The sequence below is a fragment of the Netta rufina genome (assembly GCF_964035555.1).
Source record: "Netta rufina genome assembly, chromosome: 22".
NCBI lineage: Eukaryota > Metazoa > Chordata > Aves > Anseriformes > Anatidae > Netta > Netta rufina.
This window is the reverse complement of record NC_140146.1, coordinates 3,719,491-3,738,954: the sequence shown is the minus strand read 5'-3', so window position 1 is coordinate 3,738,954 and position 19,464 is coordinate 3,719,491. Positions and strand designations below refer to the sequence as shown.

Sequence of the window (19,464 nt, the reverse complement as noted above, 5' to 3'; positions counted from 1 at the left end):
AAAAAATAAGATTTTTTAACAGTAATGTCTTTAAAATTGGGCATCTGTACACTGAGATGCATTGATTAGATTTCTTAATTCCTTTGAAATAGCTAATTAGAAACATATTTTTTAGAAGAAAACACAAATACTAAACAGCTGAGATTCTGCTGTAATTTCATAATTTTGTAAGTGCATCTTACCAAAACAGCAGTGGTGACAATCCATCTATCCATTTAAAGTGTTATTTGTCCCATGTAGGCTCCCATCTCTGCATAACCTCAGACAAACTCTTCTGCAATGTACTTTATAGTGTCACAAACTCAAGGCATATGAATGTCCTGTGTCCCTTTTCCACCTCTAATTATCTTAACATTAATGCAGTCCTTCTGCCAGCTAAGGACTGTTGTTGTTGGTTTTTTTTGCAAAAATTTTGAAATGTTGCTGGCATAGCTTTTTAACAGAATTCAGCACTTGAAACAGTTTATCTTTTGTGAAATAATGGGAGTGGGGAGAGAGGGAGTGGGAAAGTGAAAGATACATACTAATGTATTTGCAAAGGGGAGGAGAAAGGTTTTTTTTCTTTTTTTCTTTTTTTTTTTTCCCCCCACTAGAACAGCCCTGTGACGAACAAAGGTATCTGAGAATCAGGAAGTAACCAGGCAAAGATATCTTGGAAAGTCAAATCAAAGACATTTCAGATCACTTTGTCTACTGCTCAGCAAAATGGCAGCTATTTACACTATACTGGTGTTATTCCTGGCAGTTTTTGTTGCTGGATTTATATTGTTGATCATGGGGGCAATTAATTTTGATGTCTCCAACTCCGAAATTCCTCCTGGAATGAATCAACCTGTGAAGCTCCGAATCATTCATATTATTTTAATATGCATAGCTGTGGTGGTAAGTTAACTAACTGCATATGATTTCTGTGGGAAGAATGGTGAATCTGTAAATTTGGAACTTGATGCAGTCATAGAGCCTTGCTTGAATCAATTTTCAGAGAGGAAAGCAGGGCACGGGTATCATGCTGTAAGCTGCAGTTAGAAGCTCGGTTTTGCTAAAGAAACCTTTACCAGATTCTTTACACTACGTTACTGCAATCAGATTCTGCCTTGCTCTTACACTAGGCAGTGTGGGAGCACTGGCTAACACAAGGGTCTGAAAGCCTGACTGTGCCTCTAAAACAAATTGTGCTAACCTAGTAATTTGATTAAGAATGGTTAATGGAAATGCAATAGAAACTATTTCCAACCTAGGCTCAGGTTAGGATCTGATGTCTTTGGGCCACGCTTTCAAGCTTGCTTGGAGTTACGGGTGAGGAGTTCTGTAGTTATTTTGAAGATTAAATTAGTAATGGAACTTGCCAGGGCTGGTTTTGGGGAAAGTCGTTGCTCTTTGTCAAAGAAGTGACAACATCAGGTAACAAAATCCAACAGAAACGCAAAGTCCAGCAGAAATTCAACTCCCCTGAACACATTTTTGTAACTTCTGAGCAGCTAAGCAGGCTTGTTTTGATGGGAATGAAGAGTTCTGGCCAGCCTGACTTCTTAGAGTGAACTGGCATGTAAAAGAGTGGGAAGCTAACAAGAGTTAAAGCTCTCACCAGCACCCAACTTTTGGTGATCTCTGCTAACAAAGGATCTCATTGAATCAGGAATATTTTAATGTAATGATAGAGGAATAAATGCTGATAGGAGGGCTAGGAATACATGAGAAGTTGTGCACACACTTCATAAATTACTAGAGCACCTCTAAGAAAGACAAATTCTTTTAAAATGATATCATATATACACACACAGACAGACATATATATATATCAGTTGGGAATATTCTAGATTATAGTGGATCACACTAAAGAATTCCAGCATGTACATTCTCATGCTTTGTCTCAACACAAGTTGTAATCAGAAAACACTGACTTCAATCCAGCAGTTGAAAAAGGCAGCTCTCTTTGTACTGTATGTACACTGCCCATTCGTACCATAAACTAGACCTGCTGCAACATAACACAGTATGAAAAGCAAAAACAAAACACACACACACACACACACACACACAAAAAGTTCAATGTTAAGGTGAGAACAACTTTGTAGTTATTCCATTTCTGCTTGGAAAACAGCAAATTACGATAGAATAAATCATTTCACCATGTTTGTATAGAAGCAGAAATACTAAGACTAGTTTCTATAGAAAATTAAAATCAGTACGTACAAAGCTTATTAGGTTCTTCAGCCTCAAAATCAAATATGGAGAAGAGCTATAAATAGCCAGTCACTGATGAATAAAAACACCTTTCACAGGTAGGTACATGTATATTGAGCGATAACACAGTACTGACAATCCATAGAAACATGGCAGTCTTTGATGGGAAACCCCTAATGTGTAATTGAGCTTGAAGAGTTTGAAATGAGTAAATAGAGTATTTAAAAAAAAGAAGTTAAGGGCTTTTTGGTTTTGTTTTGTTTTTGTAATGTTATCTGGGACCTGTAGTTCTCGGTTGGGTTGTTTTCACCCTTAAGTGCCTGGTGTGAGTATCACTGGCTTAAAGAAGGAGCAGGTGCTTAGGCTTACTAAATACCTCAGGAACTTCCTGCAAATATATTGCAAACACCAGTCAATATTCCTGAGATGAATCAAAAGGCAGTTATCAAATACATTCTTATCTTAACTCATCACCAAAACTGTTATCTTTCACTATGTTTTCCCACCTTCTCGGAGAGCAAAGACAGAACAGCAAATGAAAACCAAACTCATTTTCAATGACAGGTAAAGGACCTGCTGAGAAAGCAAAGGGATATACTTCACCAGTCTTTGTTAATGCTGGATTGCTTTGGGATTAGGCTCTGTGGTGAACATGGCTTTTCACGTGACCTCTCCCGATGCTACTGTTACTTGTTCAGTTGTACTGCACCTGTAAAACTACTCAAATATTTAATGATTCTCCTAAAAGACGTGACTTAGATATCACGAGTATGCTGACATTGCAGTTCCTTTACTTGGGAAAATACAGAATCTTCTGAGTGAATTCCCTATTCTTTTTGCCTTTGAACAGGGAAAGATTGTGGAAAAGATTGGGATCTGCAGCAAGATTAACTTTGTCCGGTACATGCAAGGTGTAAGGACTCTGGGAGCAGACCAGAAGCTCTTCATCAAGGACCTGTGTTTTGGGAATGTGCCCGTAAGGATTTATCAGCCTAAGGCTCCATCTTCCAGCCAAAGGAGGGGAGTTATATTTTTCCATGGAGGAGGATGGACACTTGGAAGTGTTGGTAAGATAACTATCAGAAAAATTACTATAATTCAGTTTAAAAAGCGACCTCATCATAAATGGTAAAGTTGATTGTTGCTTGATCTGTAGCAGTTATAGAATTTGAGTATAACCGCAGAAGCTTTCAGAAGAAGGCATCTGCTATGCATTATCTGACTTCTCTTAAAGAGAAGAACAATGAGATATGAGACAAAAAAAACAAGCTGCAAACAGATAGTGAAAAGGGAAGATAAGGGGGTAAAAAAGATCTGCAGAGCTATGTTGGAAGGGTCAAAGAAAAGTAGACAGTATTTTTCTTCTGCAATTTTTTGCCATACACAATGGACATCAGCACTGTTGAGGGGGAAAAAAAATCAACAACAGAAAAAAACAAAAACAAAAAACAAAAAACAACAAATGAGAACATTTCTTTCAGACACTCATGAAAACCTATGCCGCTCGCTTGCCCGAGAAAGTGACTCAGTGGTTGTATCTGTTGGGTGAGTCTTTTCTTATGCCATATTTTAAGAGATTATTTCCTACACCTTATAGCTAGCCTGATCATAGCAACAACCATGCTCAGTAGATATTTCCGAAGGACTTGTCAGCCATGTGCTTTTACAAATTTCCTCTGCTCTTGTTTGAAACCACCGAAGACTGACTCAGTTTTTACTGTCTGATTAAATCACAAATAATGCTTATGAATATTTAACTGGAAAAAGAAGGACATGCTTTTAATTCCCACCTAAAAATTGATAGTAAACAGACAGTAAGTCAAATATTCTACTTAAACCTCATTCAAAGAAAATACTTGCTGCTTACAGGAGCATTACATGAATGACAAGCTAACATTATCATCAATATACTAACAGCTAGTTGGATGATGATGATAGAGTTGGAGCAACAAAGACATAGAAAGGAAATACTCTCATTGCTACTTGACACATGCAAAGGTGAAGCATAAACTGATTAAATGACTGCCCATACGACCTAGGCATAATTAGTAGCTGACTACTCCTGTGTTGTTCAATACCTGAGCAATGCCACAAAAAGAGACGATGGTCCTGACAAATTAACCTCTACTACCTGAACCTACTACTCACAGTTTATTTAAGAAAACCTATGGAGAAAGGGAAAATTCTAAGGCAATCGGTGTATTGCTGGTTGCAAGAATCAGTATTTTCAGCAATACGTTTAAAATTAACAACCTTTCCTTCTCTTACTCTTCTTGTCTCCTGCGTTTTAGGTACCGTTTAGCTCCTGAACACAAATACCCTGCTGCGTATGAAGACTGTCTTAATGCTACCATACACTTCATGAGGAACACAGAGCACTACGGGGTGGACCCTGCCCGTATAAGTGTCTGTGGGGACAGTGCAGGGGGCAATCTAGCAGCTGCCGTTAGCCAGACCCTGGCAGGAAGATCAGACCTCCCCAAGCTACGCGCTCAGATCTTGATCTACCCACACCTTCAGGCACTGGACTTCAATTTACCTTCCTATCAGCAAAATCAGGGAGTCCCTCTCTTATTCCGAGAACGTGCTGCTTTTTTTGCTTTGCAGTACCTAAATGGGGATACATCACATATGGAAGAGGTCTTAGAAGGCTCTCATATTCCTGTAGATATTAAATTAAATTATATGAAGTGGGTGAGTGCAGACAACATCCCTGAAAAATTTAAGGCCAGAGGCTACAAACCACATGTGCTACTTGACTGTCCAACTGCAGTTTATGAGACAATGAAAAGATTCTGTGAGCCCAGCCTGTGTCCCTTGCTAGCTGAAGATGCTGTTATTCAGCAGCTGCCAGAGTCTTTCATCTTGACTTGTGAGTATGATGTGCTGAGGGACGACGGCTTGCTGTACAAGAAGAGACTGGAGGACAATGGAGTTCGAGTGACCTGGTACCACCTTGAGGATGGATTCCATGGAATCATCAGCTTTTCTAATAGTGACTGGATGTCTTTCTCATCTGGAGAAAGGGGTCTCAACAATATTGTGAACTTCCTAAAAAGCTTATAGAAACAAATTTCTTTCTTTCCATAAGAATTACCAATTTTCTGCGTTCATTTGTGCTCCTAAATTCCATGTAAGAGGTTTAGATAGGACAGTTTCAGAGTAATTATGCCAGCGTGACCACTCCAAAAGTATATTTAAAGAATGTTGTGAAAGTTTAGTTTAGTGTGATTTGAAATGTTCCATATGCAGTCTCTATTTTAATGATCTATTTGGACTAGGCACTTGCTACTTTCTCTGTAAATATTAAAGATGCTGTAAAATTTTAAATCAACATCTGGTCTGACCCATTTCATTCAATTATGATCTATGCTTTTATCCTTCCTAGAAGACTAAGTGCGTTTCAGCTAAGGAGAAAGGTACCAATATGACAATACTATAAATCAGTGCCTTTGCTATATGTTGCACGTAGCATCCAACCCTAAGAGTCCCAGTCACTGTCTTCCATAAAATTTCCATGGGCTGGGCAACTGCTATTTTAGACTTGCAAAAATGGAGTCAAAACCGCAACCATCCCTGACAGAGTTCCTCCGTTAACAGCTTTGTGCAAAGTGCAATGGAGGACCTTTGAAATGCTCTAAGTATGTTCCTACATTTATCAGACATACGAGTGTGTTGATAAGCTTGTTCCAATATTTAAATACTCTAAGAACAAAACAAGGTCAACGCATTTACTTTTGCAAAGCCCATGTTAGCCAGCTTTTTTCCTTTACAAATGCCCTTGTTAAGACTATATACTCCAAACTACTTAAAGAATGCCTATAACACAAGAAGCAGTATGTTGTGGCTGCAGATCATACGCAAGAGACAAGTTAACCTCTACATTAGTTGGCTTGCTCCTCTTGTAAACAGCAACACATATCCACAATCCAAGAATGCCATGTAGTCTACCACGCCCTTTATCAATCCCACAATTAACACGACACTAAACAGGAAATTAAACACGTTTTCTTCTGCCTCTTCTCCAATGTGATGCATGCTGGCACCTTGCGCAACATCTCCAAGGACTTTTAAGCGTGACAGCTGAAGGAACTTGTTTGAACTTGGACTGCTCTAAGAGTCCACGTTATCTGAGAAAACTAAATCAAAGATAGGCATAGAGACACCTCATCTTTTGTTAAGTGAAATGGCATTTTTTTATATACTGTCAGTGATACTGCTGGTGATTTTTATTGCTTCATTCATAACAGCAATTAGGACAACAATTCAATCTGACTACCCCAATGTCAGTATCCCTCCTGGAGTGAATCATCCTGGAAAGCTTCGAATTGTCCTTGCTTTTATGATTAGTACATCTGCTGTGGTGAGTTACTTTGCCGTTATTTCTGCCAGAAGTGGGATTTTTTTTTTTTTTTGTCACGTTATATATATAATTAGCTGGATCCTGCTAGCTGCATTAACACTTAAATGAAAGCTTTTTTTATTTGTATTTTTTCTTTTTTCTTTTGGTTGTTAGCTTCAGAGGTCAGTTTTTCAGAAGCATAGTTTTTCTATCAGACCTCGGATAGTTTCATTCAGGATTTCCCTATTAACTTAAGGGTGAAGCCAACCATGAGCCCAAACAGTATCTGCTGAGCTCTCTTATCTCAATTTAAATGAATTATTTATTAACAGCAAGATGGCTTTGATTTTTGTTTTCGCTAAGCACAGGCGATGTTTTCGGGGCATTCATGGGGCTTTCCAGTAACGCTGGTAGGCGGCCAGGTGCTTTTTAAGCAGCTAAAACGAGAGACTCCTGGGAAACCTTGGAGGGATGACATCTGGGCTGGAAGGTGGTAAGTGGTGGGAGGCTGGTACGAAGCCGTAGGACTTGGTGACACTGAGAAGGGAACACCCAGGCTTCTTCCCCACAGCTCGTTGCCTGACAGGGCATGGGGTCAACGCGCGGGCCTACCTGCTCAGGCGCGCGGTGCCAAAGCAACCCCGCTCCCCCGGGCCCGCAGCCTCGCAGGGGACCGCCACGGCTCCATCTTCTCCCGTGACAGACTTTCTGCTGAGAACCCAGCCGGAGCAGCCGCCGAGCGGCTCCGGAGGAGGCTGAATCCCGCTACCACGAAGCCTGGATGCCCCCGCAGCGGCCGGGGGAAGGCAGGCGCAGGGTCTCCCCTCACGGCAACCTGCCCGGCGGCCGGGCTCGGCAGCGCGGCAGCCTCCCCTCAGGCGGCCGCTGGCTGCCCCGGGGAGGGGGTGGGGGGGCGCCCCGCGCTCAGCCCGCCTCTCCTCCCTCTCTCCGAACAGGGGCTGATTTTGGAGAAGCTGGGGGTGTGCACGAAGATCGCCTTCACCCGCTACATGCGCTCCGGGAGGAAGCTGGGGCCGGACCCGCAGCTCTCGCTGGTGGACGCGCGGTTTGGCCGGGTGCCGGTGAGGCTCTACCGGCCCCGGGCGCCATCTGCCGGCCTGAGGCCGGGCGCCATCTTCTTCCACGGCGGCGGCTGGCTGTACTGCAGCATCGGTAGGGCGCCTCGGGGCGTTGGCGGCCCCGAAAGCAGCCCTGAGCTGCCGCCGCCGGCTTCTTGAGGTGTGAGGGGGACGAATTCCTCCTCCCCGGCACCCTGGGCTGGAATCTGGCGCAGCTGCCCCGTTAGGCTCGGCAGCGGAGGGCTGCGGGGGGAGCGGGGCTGCCCGCCTGGCGGGGAGGGAAGGGGCTGAGGGGAAAGGGGAGAAGGGGAGGGTAGGGGCTGCGAGAGGGGCTGCGAGAGGGGGCGAGGGGCCGGGGGGGCACAGCCAGGGTGGGACAAGGCGGCTGCTGTCCCCCCGAGCCTCAGCAGCTAACGCACTGCCACCTCTTGCAGACTCCCATGAAAACATCTGCCGATACATCGCCAAAGAAAGCGAGTCGGTGGTGGTGTCTGTGGGGTGAGTTCAGTCCACACTCGCCTTCTGAAGTACGTATATATATGTATATATGTCTTCTCTCCTTCTCTGCTGATGCAGGGAGAGTGCACACAGACCTGCACATAACCTTCAGGTATCCCTCAGCACAATGCAGAACTATGCTGGCACCACACGAAAAGGAGGAATGCTTCTTAGAAGAGTTTTCTAAGGAGCTAAATGACTAATGAACAAACCTGGAAGGCAGTGGTTCAGTAATCTGTTCAGTTAGATATACACTACAGTGAGGTTTGTAACACAGTCAAATGGTAATATATAAAACTGGTAAGACAGAAAAATATAACTGCCTCAATTACTTAAATCAAGAAAAATAAAATTTAATAATTCTCAAGGACATACCCTAAGTGAAGGTGAGGTGCAGCCTGATTAAATTACATTATCCACAAGGAAGATGCAGTCTACACCAGAAGACCACAATGAACTTGTCTCACTCATGTTCTACTCAGGGTTCTAAGAAAAAATTCACCATGCTACGTCCTTGCAACTTCCTCCTACTAGCTATTATTTATCTGTCAGAAATTGCTGGAAAAATACATGTTTATCAGAGTATGTCATTGTTTTTTGCTGAACAAAAAATATTGCAAGTTATGACGAAATGCAGGATGCTAGGAAAATTGTATTTATAGTTATGACATTTCCATCTCTTACTCTTCTTGTCTCCTTTGTTTTAGGTACCGTTTAGCTCCTGAACACAAATACCCTGCTGCGTATGAAGACTGTCTTAATGCTACCATACACTTCATGAGGAACATAGAGCACTATGGGGTGGACCCTGCCCGTATAAGTGTCTGTGGGGACAGTGCAGGGGGCAATCTAGCAGCTGCCGTTAGCCAGACCCTGGCAGGAAGATCAGACCTCCCCAAGCTACGCGCTCAGATCTTGATCTACCCAGGCCTTCAGGCGCTGGACTTCAATTTACCTTCGTATCAGCAAAATCGAGGAGTCCCTCTCTTATTCCGAGAACGTGCTGCTTTTTTTGCTTTGCAGTACCTAAATGGGGATGCATCACATATGGAAGAGCTCTTGGAGGGCTCTCATATTCCTCCAGATATAAGGCTGAAGTACAGGAAGTGGGTGAGTGCAGACAACATCCCTGAAAAATTTAAGGCCAGAGGCTACAAACCACACAAACCTCGTGAATTCAAGGCTGAAATTTTTGAGGAATTTACGAGGAAATTTGAACCCAGCCTGTGTCCCTTGCTAGCTGAAGATGCTGTTATTCAGCAGCTGCCAGAGTCTTTCATCTTGACTTGTGAGTATGATGTGCTGAGGGATGACGGCTTGCTGTACAAGAAGAGACTGGAGGACAATGGAGTTCGAGTGACCTGGTACCACCTTGAGGATGGATTCCATGGAATCATGAGCCTATATGGTTATCAAGTTTTGAAATTTCCTTCTGCAAAAAGAGGACTGGACAGCGTTGTTAAATTTATAAAGGGCCTGTAGAAACAACTTTCTTTGGTAATGTTTCTCTACCTAAGAAAATCAGTGGAAGTTCCCAAATCTTGGATAGTAATTGTCAGCAAAAACGTGATACCCCTTGATGTAAAAAATACCAATTTTGAAATTAGTGAACTTCAAATCCCATCTGAACAGTGGTCTTTGTCCTTGTGAGACTATTGAGAGCTTAGCCTTTATGGTTTTAGCATTTTCCACAGGCTATTTTTCAATTTCCCATCAAAACAGCATGTGATTGATTACTCGTGTTTAATTAAATGATGATTTATGTCCATGTAAACATTTTTCATGGAATGATTTGAATTTAATAACTCCTGTGAATTACAGCCAGGATCTTTGTGATGTTCATTTGATAAGCTACAAAGAATGACTTTATCCTATTTAGATAAAAAGCACAAGTTATGTGCATAGTGAGCTGGAGGGAAGTTAGAGGAAAGCTACAGAAAAAGAGGAAGAGATCAAAGTCTCAGCAAGGAGATTCAACGTATACAGTGGGCATTGCAGAACCACATCTGCAAGAAGAGTAGCTGTAGAAGGCCTGTGTTAATTTGGGTCACCTTCTTGAAAGCAAGTAAGGCCGGCCCTGATTTTGAAATTACCATGGCTCTATAAACTCCTATTTCATTTTGGGATGTCTCCACTATGCCCTCAGAAGCTTAGGGCAAGAGATACTGGCTGAGAGGGAGCACTTAAGGACAGGTTTTAGAAAGACAGTATCAATCAGGGAACTGGGCTCCTAATCAGTGTATTGTAAAAGGCTGAGCTTAAAGAGAGAGAAAATGTGAACCCAAATATCCTCATGGTATTTCAGAGCGAGGTTCCCTGTGCTGTGACTTTTCTCCATGTTTTGAGTTTTCATTAGAGGACAAGGCAGTGCTGCATCACTTGATTTCACGCTTTATTGTACTCTGCTGATGAAAGCAATGAGAAACAGAGGTGAATATATTCAAAATCTTAAGACTGAGGAAAAGAAAATCCTATTAAAAAAAAAAAAAAAAGCAAATCATAAGACTAAGGAAATCAGAGATTTTTACAGAACAAATGCTATACTTAAGATTTCCCTGGGTGTACACAGAGGTGACATTGAAAGCTTTCTCCTGAAATTCACCAGAGTAAGGTTCTTTTTTTAATAGCAGCTAAAATTCCTGAGCAATTATGGGACTGGTGCGTCTGTCTGTTGAAGCACATTCATCAGTGGTACCTGCTCGTAGCAGAGAACCTTTTTATGAAAGGCGTAATCGAAAAGCTAGCGTAGCCAGTGGAGAAGAGTCATTATTCATGAAATCGGAGCTGTCACCTCTTTGCAGTGCCTGCCTTGCCCTTCCAGCAGGCCGCCTTCGGACAACGAAAACCTAAATTTAAGGGATGCTCGCGGCGATTTGAGGACGGAGCGGGCAGGAGCGCGGGTGCCCTGCCGGGCTGCGGCTCCGCAGAGGCTCAGGCTCTTGGCGAACGGGCTCAGGACCGGGACGCGCGGCTGAGGCCGTGCCTCCCGGCACCCAGATTACGCCCGTGTGCCGCCAGCAGCGCGGCCGCCCCCCGGTGCTCGCTGGCCGCCCGCACCATGACCCCGGCGGCGGCTTTGCGGAGCTGTCACAAACGGGGCCGTGACGCCGCCGGCCTGCAGGGGCGGGGGGGGTCCGGAGGGGGAAGCGGCCGCTGCCGGGCCCCGCCGCGGGCCGGGGAGCCCCGCGGGGCCGCCGCCGGGCCATGGCGCTGCTGGCGGCGCTGCTGCTGCTGCTGCTGCTGCTCCTGCCCCTGGCGGCGCTGGTGCTGGGCACGGTGCTCCTCGGGCTGCCCAGCTACGAGATCCCGCCCGGGGTGAACCAGCCCGCTAAGCTGCGCCTGGTCCTGGCTGTCCTCCTCGGCACGGCGGCCCTGGTGAGTCCCGCGACCGCCCCGCGGAGCGCTGCGGGGACCCCCGGGCGCCCCCAGCCCCGGCCCCGGGAGCCGCCCCCCCCTCCCCCGGCACGCCCCGGCCCCCCGCACCCCGAGCCGGTTCCTCGGGAGGAGCGTGCGGGGCCGGCGGAACCCAGCGGGAGCCGAGCCGGGGGTCGCCCACCAGGTGCCCGCAGGGGGAGGCAGCTCCTGGGGCAGGGGGGGGAAACCGCAGCCCCTTCGGCCGCTCCTGCGGTTGCTGACATTTCTGGTGCAAAATCCGGTTAGGGCTGCTTTACTTAATCCCCGGGCTCACTTTTACAGCATTGCATAAACGGCATTAGAGCTCTCCTAAACGCTTCCTCTGTCACTTGCGGCACCTTCGGATTTTCGGAAAATCTTGAGCTCGCTCCGTTAGCCCCGACATCCCCCTTCCTGAGCACGCAGACCTTGTTTTCCTGCACGGCTTCTTACACCCTGCGCATCCTCCCGAAATGCACTTACCCTGCTCCCCAGCTCTCCTGCATCCTACCAGAAGGCAACAAGGCGATGGATAAGGACTCACAGTGCGCATTTAAAATTGTTTAGTAACTGAGCACACTGATGAACTCGGTTAATTTTGTTCCTGCCTTCTCTTTACATATTCACTTAACACATCGGGTTTATATTCTAGTTAGTGAGCTCATTGCAACAGCACTGGGAAAGGATGCTTCTTGATTTTGTTCAGTAAGTCTCTTGTGCAAATAAAAAGCAGTAACTAACTTGCACAGCACATCTCAGCACTACAGATTTGCAAATCCACTGAGTTTTATGGTCTAATTCAGCAGTATTAGTTTATGCAATGATGAACTCTAAGAGTTTATGAGGATGTTTCTGTATACACCATTTAATTGTTGTTATCAAGTATAAATAAAACAAGACTAATCACAATGGTGTGACGGGCAAAACTGACAATTAAAATGTGTATTCCTAGATGGCCAATTTGGATGCACTATATCAAATTGCTAATAAGATAATAGAATGACACTGTATTTGAGTAATAGAAGTAGGTTTCTTTACTCTATAGGAAGTGAGATACTCAGAAATTTGTTTTTCCTGAATTAAAGAGTTTTATTTTTATCAAACAACAGGGGTCAAATTGCTGTATGTGAAGCCTAGATTTTTACATCTGATTCCTCAGAAGATGATCTGGAAGATTCCAGTGATTGCTAATACGATATAATGTAGTTCTCCTCCGTAAAACTAACCTAGGTACTCTTAAAAGAAATACAGTTTTTTGACTCTACCCTGAGATCTCTCACTTTCTTAGAACTGGACATTCTTACCAAGAAAACCAACTACAGAGTTACATTTCCTCACTGTGTTCCAAGAGTTTATGAAGGCAAAATAGGGACTAAACAACCTATGAGAACTAACTCTCCTAGCAGTACTTAGAATACAAGAAGCCATTTAGAAAGAGTTCAGGAGATGCTTGCATAGCCATTATCTTCTAAGAGCGGTCCTCATGGTGGTTATTCTAACTTATTACACTGTTACGATTGCATTTTATTGTAGAATATTAATGTTTTACATTACCACTTCTTGTCTTGTGAACCTAGTGTTTCTTTAAAATTTTCCTCAAATAGAGTTCAAGGTAAATATGATGCAGAGTTTTTACAACTTGGCTAAATCAAGACTTTTTAAGTAGCCTTAATTTCTTTTACCTTTAACAGGGAAAGATTTTGGAGAAGACAGGGCTTTGCAGTCAAATCACTTTTGGCCGATACGTGCGACAAGGACGGAGACTAAGGGTAGACCCAAAGCTCTTTATCCAGGATCTGCAGTTTAACGAAGTACCTGTGAGGGTTTACCAGCCTAAAGCTGTATCACACAGGCGAAGGAGAGCTATCATCTTCTTTCATGGAGGAGGCTGGGTGTTTGGAAGTCTTGGTAAGATACGTGCTGGAGGAATTATAATAATGTACAAAGAATATTCTCATGTTTTCATTAAATTGAAAAGAGAGGTTTAAGTGTGTGATTTTGGAGAAAGTCTGAAAAGAAATACACACCTTTCTAGAAATGTATATTCCCTTGATGTCTCAAAGATAAGGTCACTAGCAAAATACTAATGAAAATATTTCTTTTCCAGATACCTATGAAAAAGTGTGCCGCTACATATCTAGAGAAAGTGGATCAGTAGTTGTATCTGTTCAGTAAGTGAGCCCTACCCAGTTCTATTGTTCAGAGATTATTGTTGCTGTGGTGCCACAGTAGAGCTTAACTGTTTTTGGAGATGTTATATTTTACAGAAAAAAAAAAAATCTAAAGAATTCAAGAAAGTACATAAAGAGACAAATAGTGACAGCTGTGATTTCACAGCTCCTAACTGTTCATGCACTGATATACTCAGAAAAGACTCCAATGGGAATATTTGCCACAATAAGAAAATCTAAAAAAGCCAGTTTAGAACTTAGGTAAAAAGTCTTCCTTGTGCTGAACATAAACATACAGTGAGATGTTCCAAACACTTGTAATTTACAGACAAAGAGAGAATAATCACACAATATTACTCCAATTTTTACACATAGAAAGCAGAGGCACAAAATCATTAAATAATCTTGTCAAGAATACACTGGGGGTTTCAGCACAACTAAGGAATGAATTACAAAGTCTCATTCAGTTACTTAATTAGAAGACAATCCTACTTTCCTGTGTCTTTGTGATTGAACACACAATTTACAGCTTATCTGCAATCACTAGCTGAGAAATGCCTGCTTAGAAGGTAATGAATATCCTGACCTGAAGGAAAAATACCCCAAAACAATGGGGTTGCAAGGCACTGTAGGATAGCATTTCCAAATTAATACTAATGACATTTCCTTCTCCTATACTTGTCTCTTTATGTATTAGGTACCGTTTAGCTCCTGAACACAAATACCCTGCTGCGTATGAAGACTGTCTTAATGCTACCATACACTTCATGAGGAACACAGAGCACTACGGGGTGGACCCTGCCCGTATAAGTGTCTGTGGGGACAGTGCAGGGGGCAATCTAGCAGCTGCTGTTAGCCAGACCCTGGCAGGAAGATCAGACCTCCCCAGGCTACGTGCTCAGATCTTGATCTACCCAGGCCTTCAGGCGCTGGACTTCAATTTACCTTCCTATCAGCAAAATCGAGGAGTCCCTCTCTTATTCCGAGAACGTGCTGCTTTTTTTGCTTTGCAGTACCTAAATGGGGATGCATCGCATATGCAAGAGGTCTTGGAGGGCTCTCATATTCCTCCAGATATGAGGCTGAAGTACAGGAAGTGGGTGAGTGCAGACAACATCCCTGAAAAATTTAAGGTCAGAGGTGTGAAGCCACTTAGGCCCACTGATTTTGTGGCTGAAGTTTATGAGACAGTGAAAAGATTCTGTGAGCCCAACCTGTGTCCCCTGCTAGCTGAAGATGCTATTGTTCACCAGCTGCCAGAGTCTTTCATCTTGACTTGTGAGTATGATGTGCTGAGGGACGACGGCTTGCTGTACAAGAAGAGACTGGAGGACAATGGAGTTCGCGTGACCTGGTACCACCTTGAGGATGGATTCCATGGAATCATAAGTCTGTATGACTATGCGGGGTTGTCATTTCCATCTGGTAAAAGGGGATTGGACAGCGTTGTTAACTTCCTAAAAGGCTTATAGTAAACATCTTAGATTCCACGAGTCTGTTCATGCCTCAAGCTAGAAAAATATCTTTTTAGGATATTTAATATCAGGTGACGAGTAGTCAGTCAAAGGCGGCCATTAGCAATGATAAACAAGGCTCATGTGAAGCGCATTCCAGCTGTTAGTTGGACCATGGAATATGCAAATGTTATACATGCTTGTACCATGCTGCAAGCTCTTATCTTTAGCTATGTCAATAAATAAAAACATTATTTTGAATGTACATCCTGGTTCATCCTACTCGTTTAAAATAAAATGTGTTTATGCATCTATGAAGAAAGACTGGGTGTAGTGCAGGTGTGTGTGGTGTGTTGGTGTAAATGAGTAAATCACTTATCACAGTGCTCTGATTGTGAGCTCTATTAGAGAAAAAAAGATAGCTTAATTGAGTGGGTTAGGAGCCACTGTTTCACTCAGTTGGAATTATGATGCAGCCTAGAATGTGGTTAGGTCATTGTGGGGACAGCAAACACAAGTGGTTCTAAGGCTAAGCAGTTTCGCACATCACCCATGCTTTCCAGCTCCCTGGCAGGCAGAGCCCTCTCTGCCTTTGTTTTAGCACTGGATTTCTGAGTAATCTTTCATCCACAAAACTGGAAGAACAGTTATTCAACAGCCAGGGAAGGGAGCACTGGTGAGACAAAGAAATATGATTGCATCTATTAAAGATGGACGGGATTGGTGGAAAATTGAACCAAAATACTCTACTAAAGTTCTCATTGGAAACTGGCTGGAAGAGAGAAAAAGGGTAAGAGCATGAAAGAAGTGTGAGAGAAGGATAGAATGGGTCAAAATCAATTCTCTGCAAATAGTACACAGCTGCAGGGGGAGCTGGAGTGCAGGCTCATCTCAGAAGAGTAATAAAAGAGAGAAGGTTAAGCATCTTGCTTGGCCTCCATTCATTCATTTGATGATCTGCTTTTCTTATCTCTAAGTCAGGACAGAAGCAAAGTCTGAGCACAGTGTATGTGATGTGGTTCACACAAGATACAAAGTTTGCCAATTAAAAATGCTATAGACTGTTATAAAACTTAATAATATATACAGCTATACAACAATCATATATACAACTATACAGCAATCATATGTACAACTTAATATTATAAAACAGTATTATACAATAGAGGCTTCTTTTGCCCTTCCATAAGTTGATACTTATTAGTTGTATCAAAGGATCCTTGATAATTTGGATGTTGGTTTCATTTGTGCAAACAAAAGCATTTTTTGCTAGCAGAGCTGCTCTACAGATTGCATGTCCTACTTAGGAGTTGAATAAAATTTTATCATTACACATTTAATTTTGTTAAAACATGCCAGTTAGGTTCAATATTGTAGCTATCAGGGCAAATCCTCCTGACTCCACTAAAATTACTTCCTTTAGATTTTTTTTTTTTCCCTGACATTTATGAAATCTGATGTGATCTCAGAAGATGAACATAGTTTACATAGTTTAAGGGTATAAAAATTATGTAGAAAAAAGAAATCCATAAAGTATTTCACTAGATTATAAATGAGGGTGAAATAAACTGAAAAGTAATGAGAATATTAAGAAAAAGCTTTTGTAACTGAAGAAATAAGGCAGGGAACAGTCTTCCAGAGAAGACATAACATTTCTTTGTATTTTTCCAACTGGACTTGAGCAAAATGCTAGACAATATATTGCAAAGCCTGGCCTGCTGTGTCAGGAAGTTGGGAAAAAGAGAGAAAAATGGGTTAATTTGTCCTTTTCCAATGTTAGTTCACATGGCAGGTGACAGTATTTAACACCAAACCATGAATAATTTTTCAAGGGCTGTCTTGCATCTTATATTTACACCAAAGAATCAGTCCAGTATTTTACAATGGCTGATTGCATCGGCTGATTTTATTATCTGCGGATAAGTGTGTGGTGCAGAGTTCCTTTCAAATAAGTGCTTTTAAAATGCATAGATGGAAAAAGTAGCTCTGGAACAGAAGTTCTGTAATTACCAGGTTGTATTTGCCATCCCCTGAGTGTTGTATATCTCTCTAGTTTATAAAACCCACTGGGAAACTTGGCCGCAGCATATACAGCACAGACTTCGTTTACTTCCCAGATCACAAACCAGAACAAACAGTAAGAAGAACCATGAGGAAGAAATACGAGGTAAGTAAAAAAAAATTCAGATGCAGGGTTGTGTGTGCTAACAATCCCTAACAGCAATGATTTATAACTGCTACCTATGTCACGTTTTATATCCCTAAACACATATACGTGTAAAAGAAGGCACTGCAGCTCTATGGCCATTTAACAGGATCCAGAGTGCTCCCTTGTAGGCGTGATTAAAGTGGGATGCCTCTAGGCAGACAAACAGCATGTACTCCTTGGTTCTTTCTGATTGTTTACCCAGTATCTGCCTGGTAGGGAAACCAGTGTCCATAAAGAAAATCAGCACGTTACTAGCTAGGACTGGGGATCATGTCTTCAGGACATTCTGTGGGCTTTAGTAAAACCTTGCTGGTAAAAGATGATTGGCACAGCCCCAATTCATAGGAATGAACTACATTTAAATGAGTCCCAGAATAACACTTTTCCCATAAGTATCATTTGGTAGAATGTCCTTTCCTCTAATGTACTTCTCCATCCCCAGATATGCTGATCATTCTCTCCTGACAGACAGCTAGAGAGTATGTGAAATGCTAATGTACAACGCAACATTCCAGCAGCACGAGAAAATCAGCTTCTCAGTTGCAGGCTTAAATGTTCCTGCAAATGTATGATGAATGTCTTGAAATCAGACAAATCAGATCTCATGGTGTACAGATGTTGTTGTTTAACTGGAAATTTACCTTCCTTTAAAGACAAATGCCTTTATCTTCAGGGATTAAGTTGTAAGTAAAAGTAATGTAAGCATTTACAAAATTTTGTGGTATCACTGGTTGGACTCAAAAACATGCTAAGCCATCTGAATGCTATTCACTGAGACAAATGGCACGGTTTCATGTGCATCTCATTGCAGGGCCTGCCAGCACAGCACTTCTTCACACATCACGAGGAACCAAGAAGCCGAAATTTAGTATCAGAATATGACGATAAATACAATAGACACGGTTATGACCCTCTGCTGCCTCCCCTCCGCAGCTGGAATGGACGCAAGCTTGCCTGGATTCCTCAGAAATCAGATTTCCCCATTCTTGGTAGCTTTTGTTGTTATTAATTCAAACATAAAATGGTGCAGTGGTGAACATATAGACTTAGAGCCAGCCCTTCTGTTTTTAAAATCAGTCTGAAAATGGATTTTCCAGTGAAGTTTAGCTGCTTTCTTACCCAGTCAGTAGCTTAGTTTTATGATCACTAAAGTGGAAATGTTATCCTTGTAACTACACTTAATGGCTGCAGGGAAGCAGTGTAGGATAAGCCTTCGGTGGAAACATTGCTCTTACCTATGCAATAATGCCAGACAGCAGCCGAAAACAAGGGGACCTGTGAGCTGTAACTGGCAGGAGAATTCAGCGAGTGTTAGTATGTTTCTGAATTTAAGTGATATATACACCTCTGGTAATTTCTTTAATACTTAGCAGAGAGACTATGAAGAATCAAGACTCTACATTTGTATCTTTACTGCTTTCCTAGCAATATCTAGCAGTGATTTTCCCCTCCAGCCAGACGGATGCACACATGCCCTGGGAACAAAAAGATCTCAGTCTGTCCTTAATCTGTTGTCAGAATAGTACAAGCATTCCCCGTGCCCCTTGTGGAATAACAACACCAGGACCAAATATTTAATTTTATCCTTCATAACATTTAACCATTTCTTGTCTCAGAACCACCTACCAACTACGGCCTGCTCGAGCACCTGATGAAAAAATGGCACAAGAAAGAAGCTGGAATGATGCGGAGTGTCTACACCATTTCCTATGAAAAGCCACCAGTTTCTGCTTTTGCTACAACTCATAGCCTCCCTTCCAGGCAGGGACGTCGTCCTCGTAATATTGATAGAATCCTGGACTATGAAGGGAGTCAGAAATATCTGCAAGCCCTCGGCCAGCTAGTGAGAGACAGAAAAGCAAGAGATGCCTCTGTGTAAACGGCTTAGTGTGATCTTAAGTACTACTTAATACAGCTTGTTGCTAATATACGTAAGAGTGATCTGTTCTGTGTGGAAGGAATGGGAATTAGGTTACGCAGGCAGAGAGAGAGCTGGCTGCTGGTTAGAACAAGTTGCTGGGTTGCATTCTGAGCTGCAGATGGCTGGGAATATTTTTTCAACAGAAGATATTAAATCACTGAAAACAAAATTTATACCTGTCAGACTCTAGTCAATGAATAGCTGAATTAAAAA

General features: G+C 42.7%; 3 protein-coding genes across 3 annotated transcripts; all 3 read left to right on the top strand.

The window, feature by feature from the left end:
* Positions 1–705: 705 nt before the first annotated feature.
* Positions 706–15,139, top strand: LOC311217873 (uncharacterized protein; the record flags this gene model as incomplete). The annotated part of the gene is made up of 8 exons (XM_084300230.1): positions 706–882; positions 3,035–3,251; positions 3,666–3,729; positions 4,476–5,242; positions 6,435–6,547; positions 7,483–7,699; positions 8,040–8,103; positions 14,365–15,139. The coding sequence occupies 8 exons, from the start codon at positions 706–708 to the stop codon at positions 15,137–15,139; spliced, it is 2,394 nt and encodes a 797-aa protein (XP_084156356.1).
* Positions 8,125–9,585, top strand: LOC311217728 (arylacetamide deacetylase-like 4; the record flags this gene model as incomplete). Its single annotated transcript, XM_084299990.1, has 2 exons — positions 8,125–8,132; positions 8,811–9,585. Exon 2 carries the CDS (start codon positions 8,881–8,883, stop codon positions 9,583–9,585), a length of 705 nt encoding a protein of 234 aa, XP_084156116.1. The 5' UTR covers positions 8,125–8,132; positions 8,811–8,880.
* Positions 15,140–15,247: 108 nt separating the features above from the next.
* CFAP107 (cilia and flagella associated protein 107) lies at positions 15,248–19,209 on the top strand (the record flags this gene model as incomplete). Its single annotated transcript, XM_084300229.1, has 5 exons — positions 15,248–15,283; positions 15,780–15,911; positions 17,175–17,288; positions 18,142–18,319; positions 18,947–19,209. The coding sequence occupies 5 exons, from the start codon at positions 15,248–15,250 to the stop codon at positions 19,207–19,209; spliced, it is 723 nt and encodes a 240-aa protein (XP_084156355.1).
* Between the last annotated feature and the right edge of the window lie 255 nt (positions 19,210–19,464).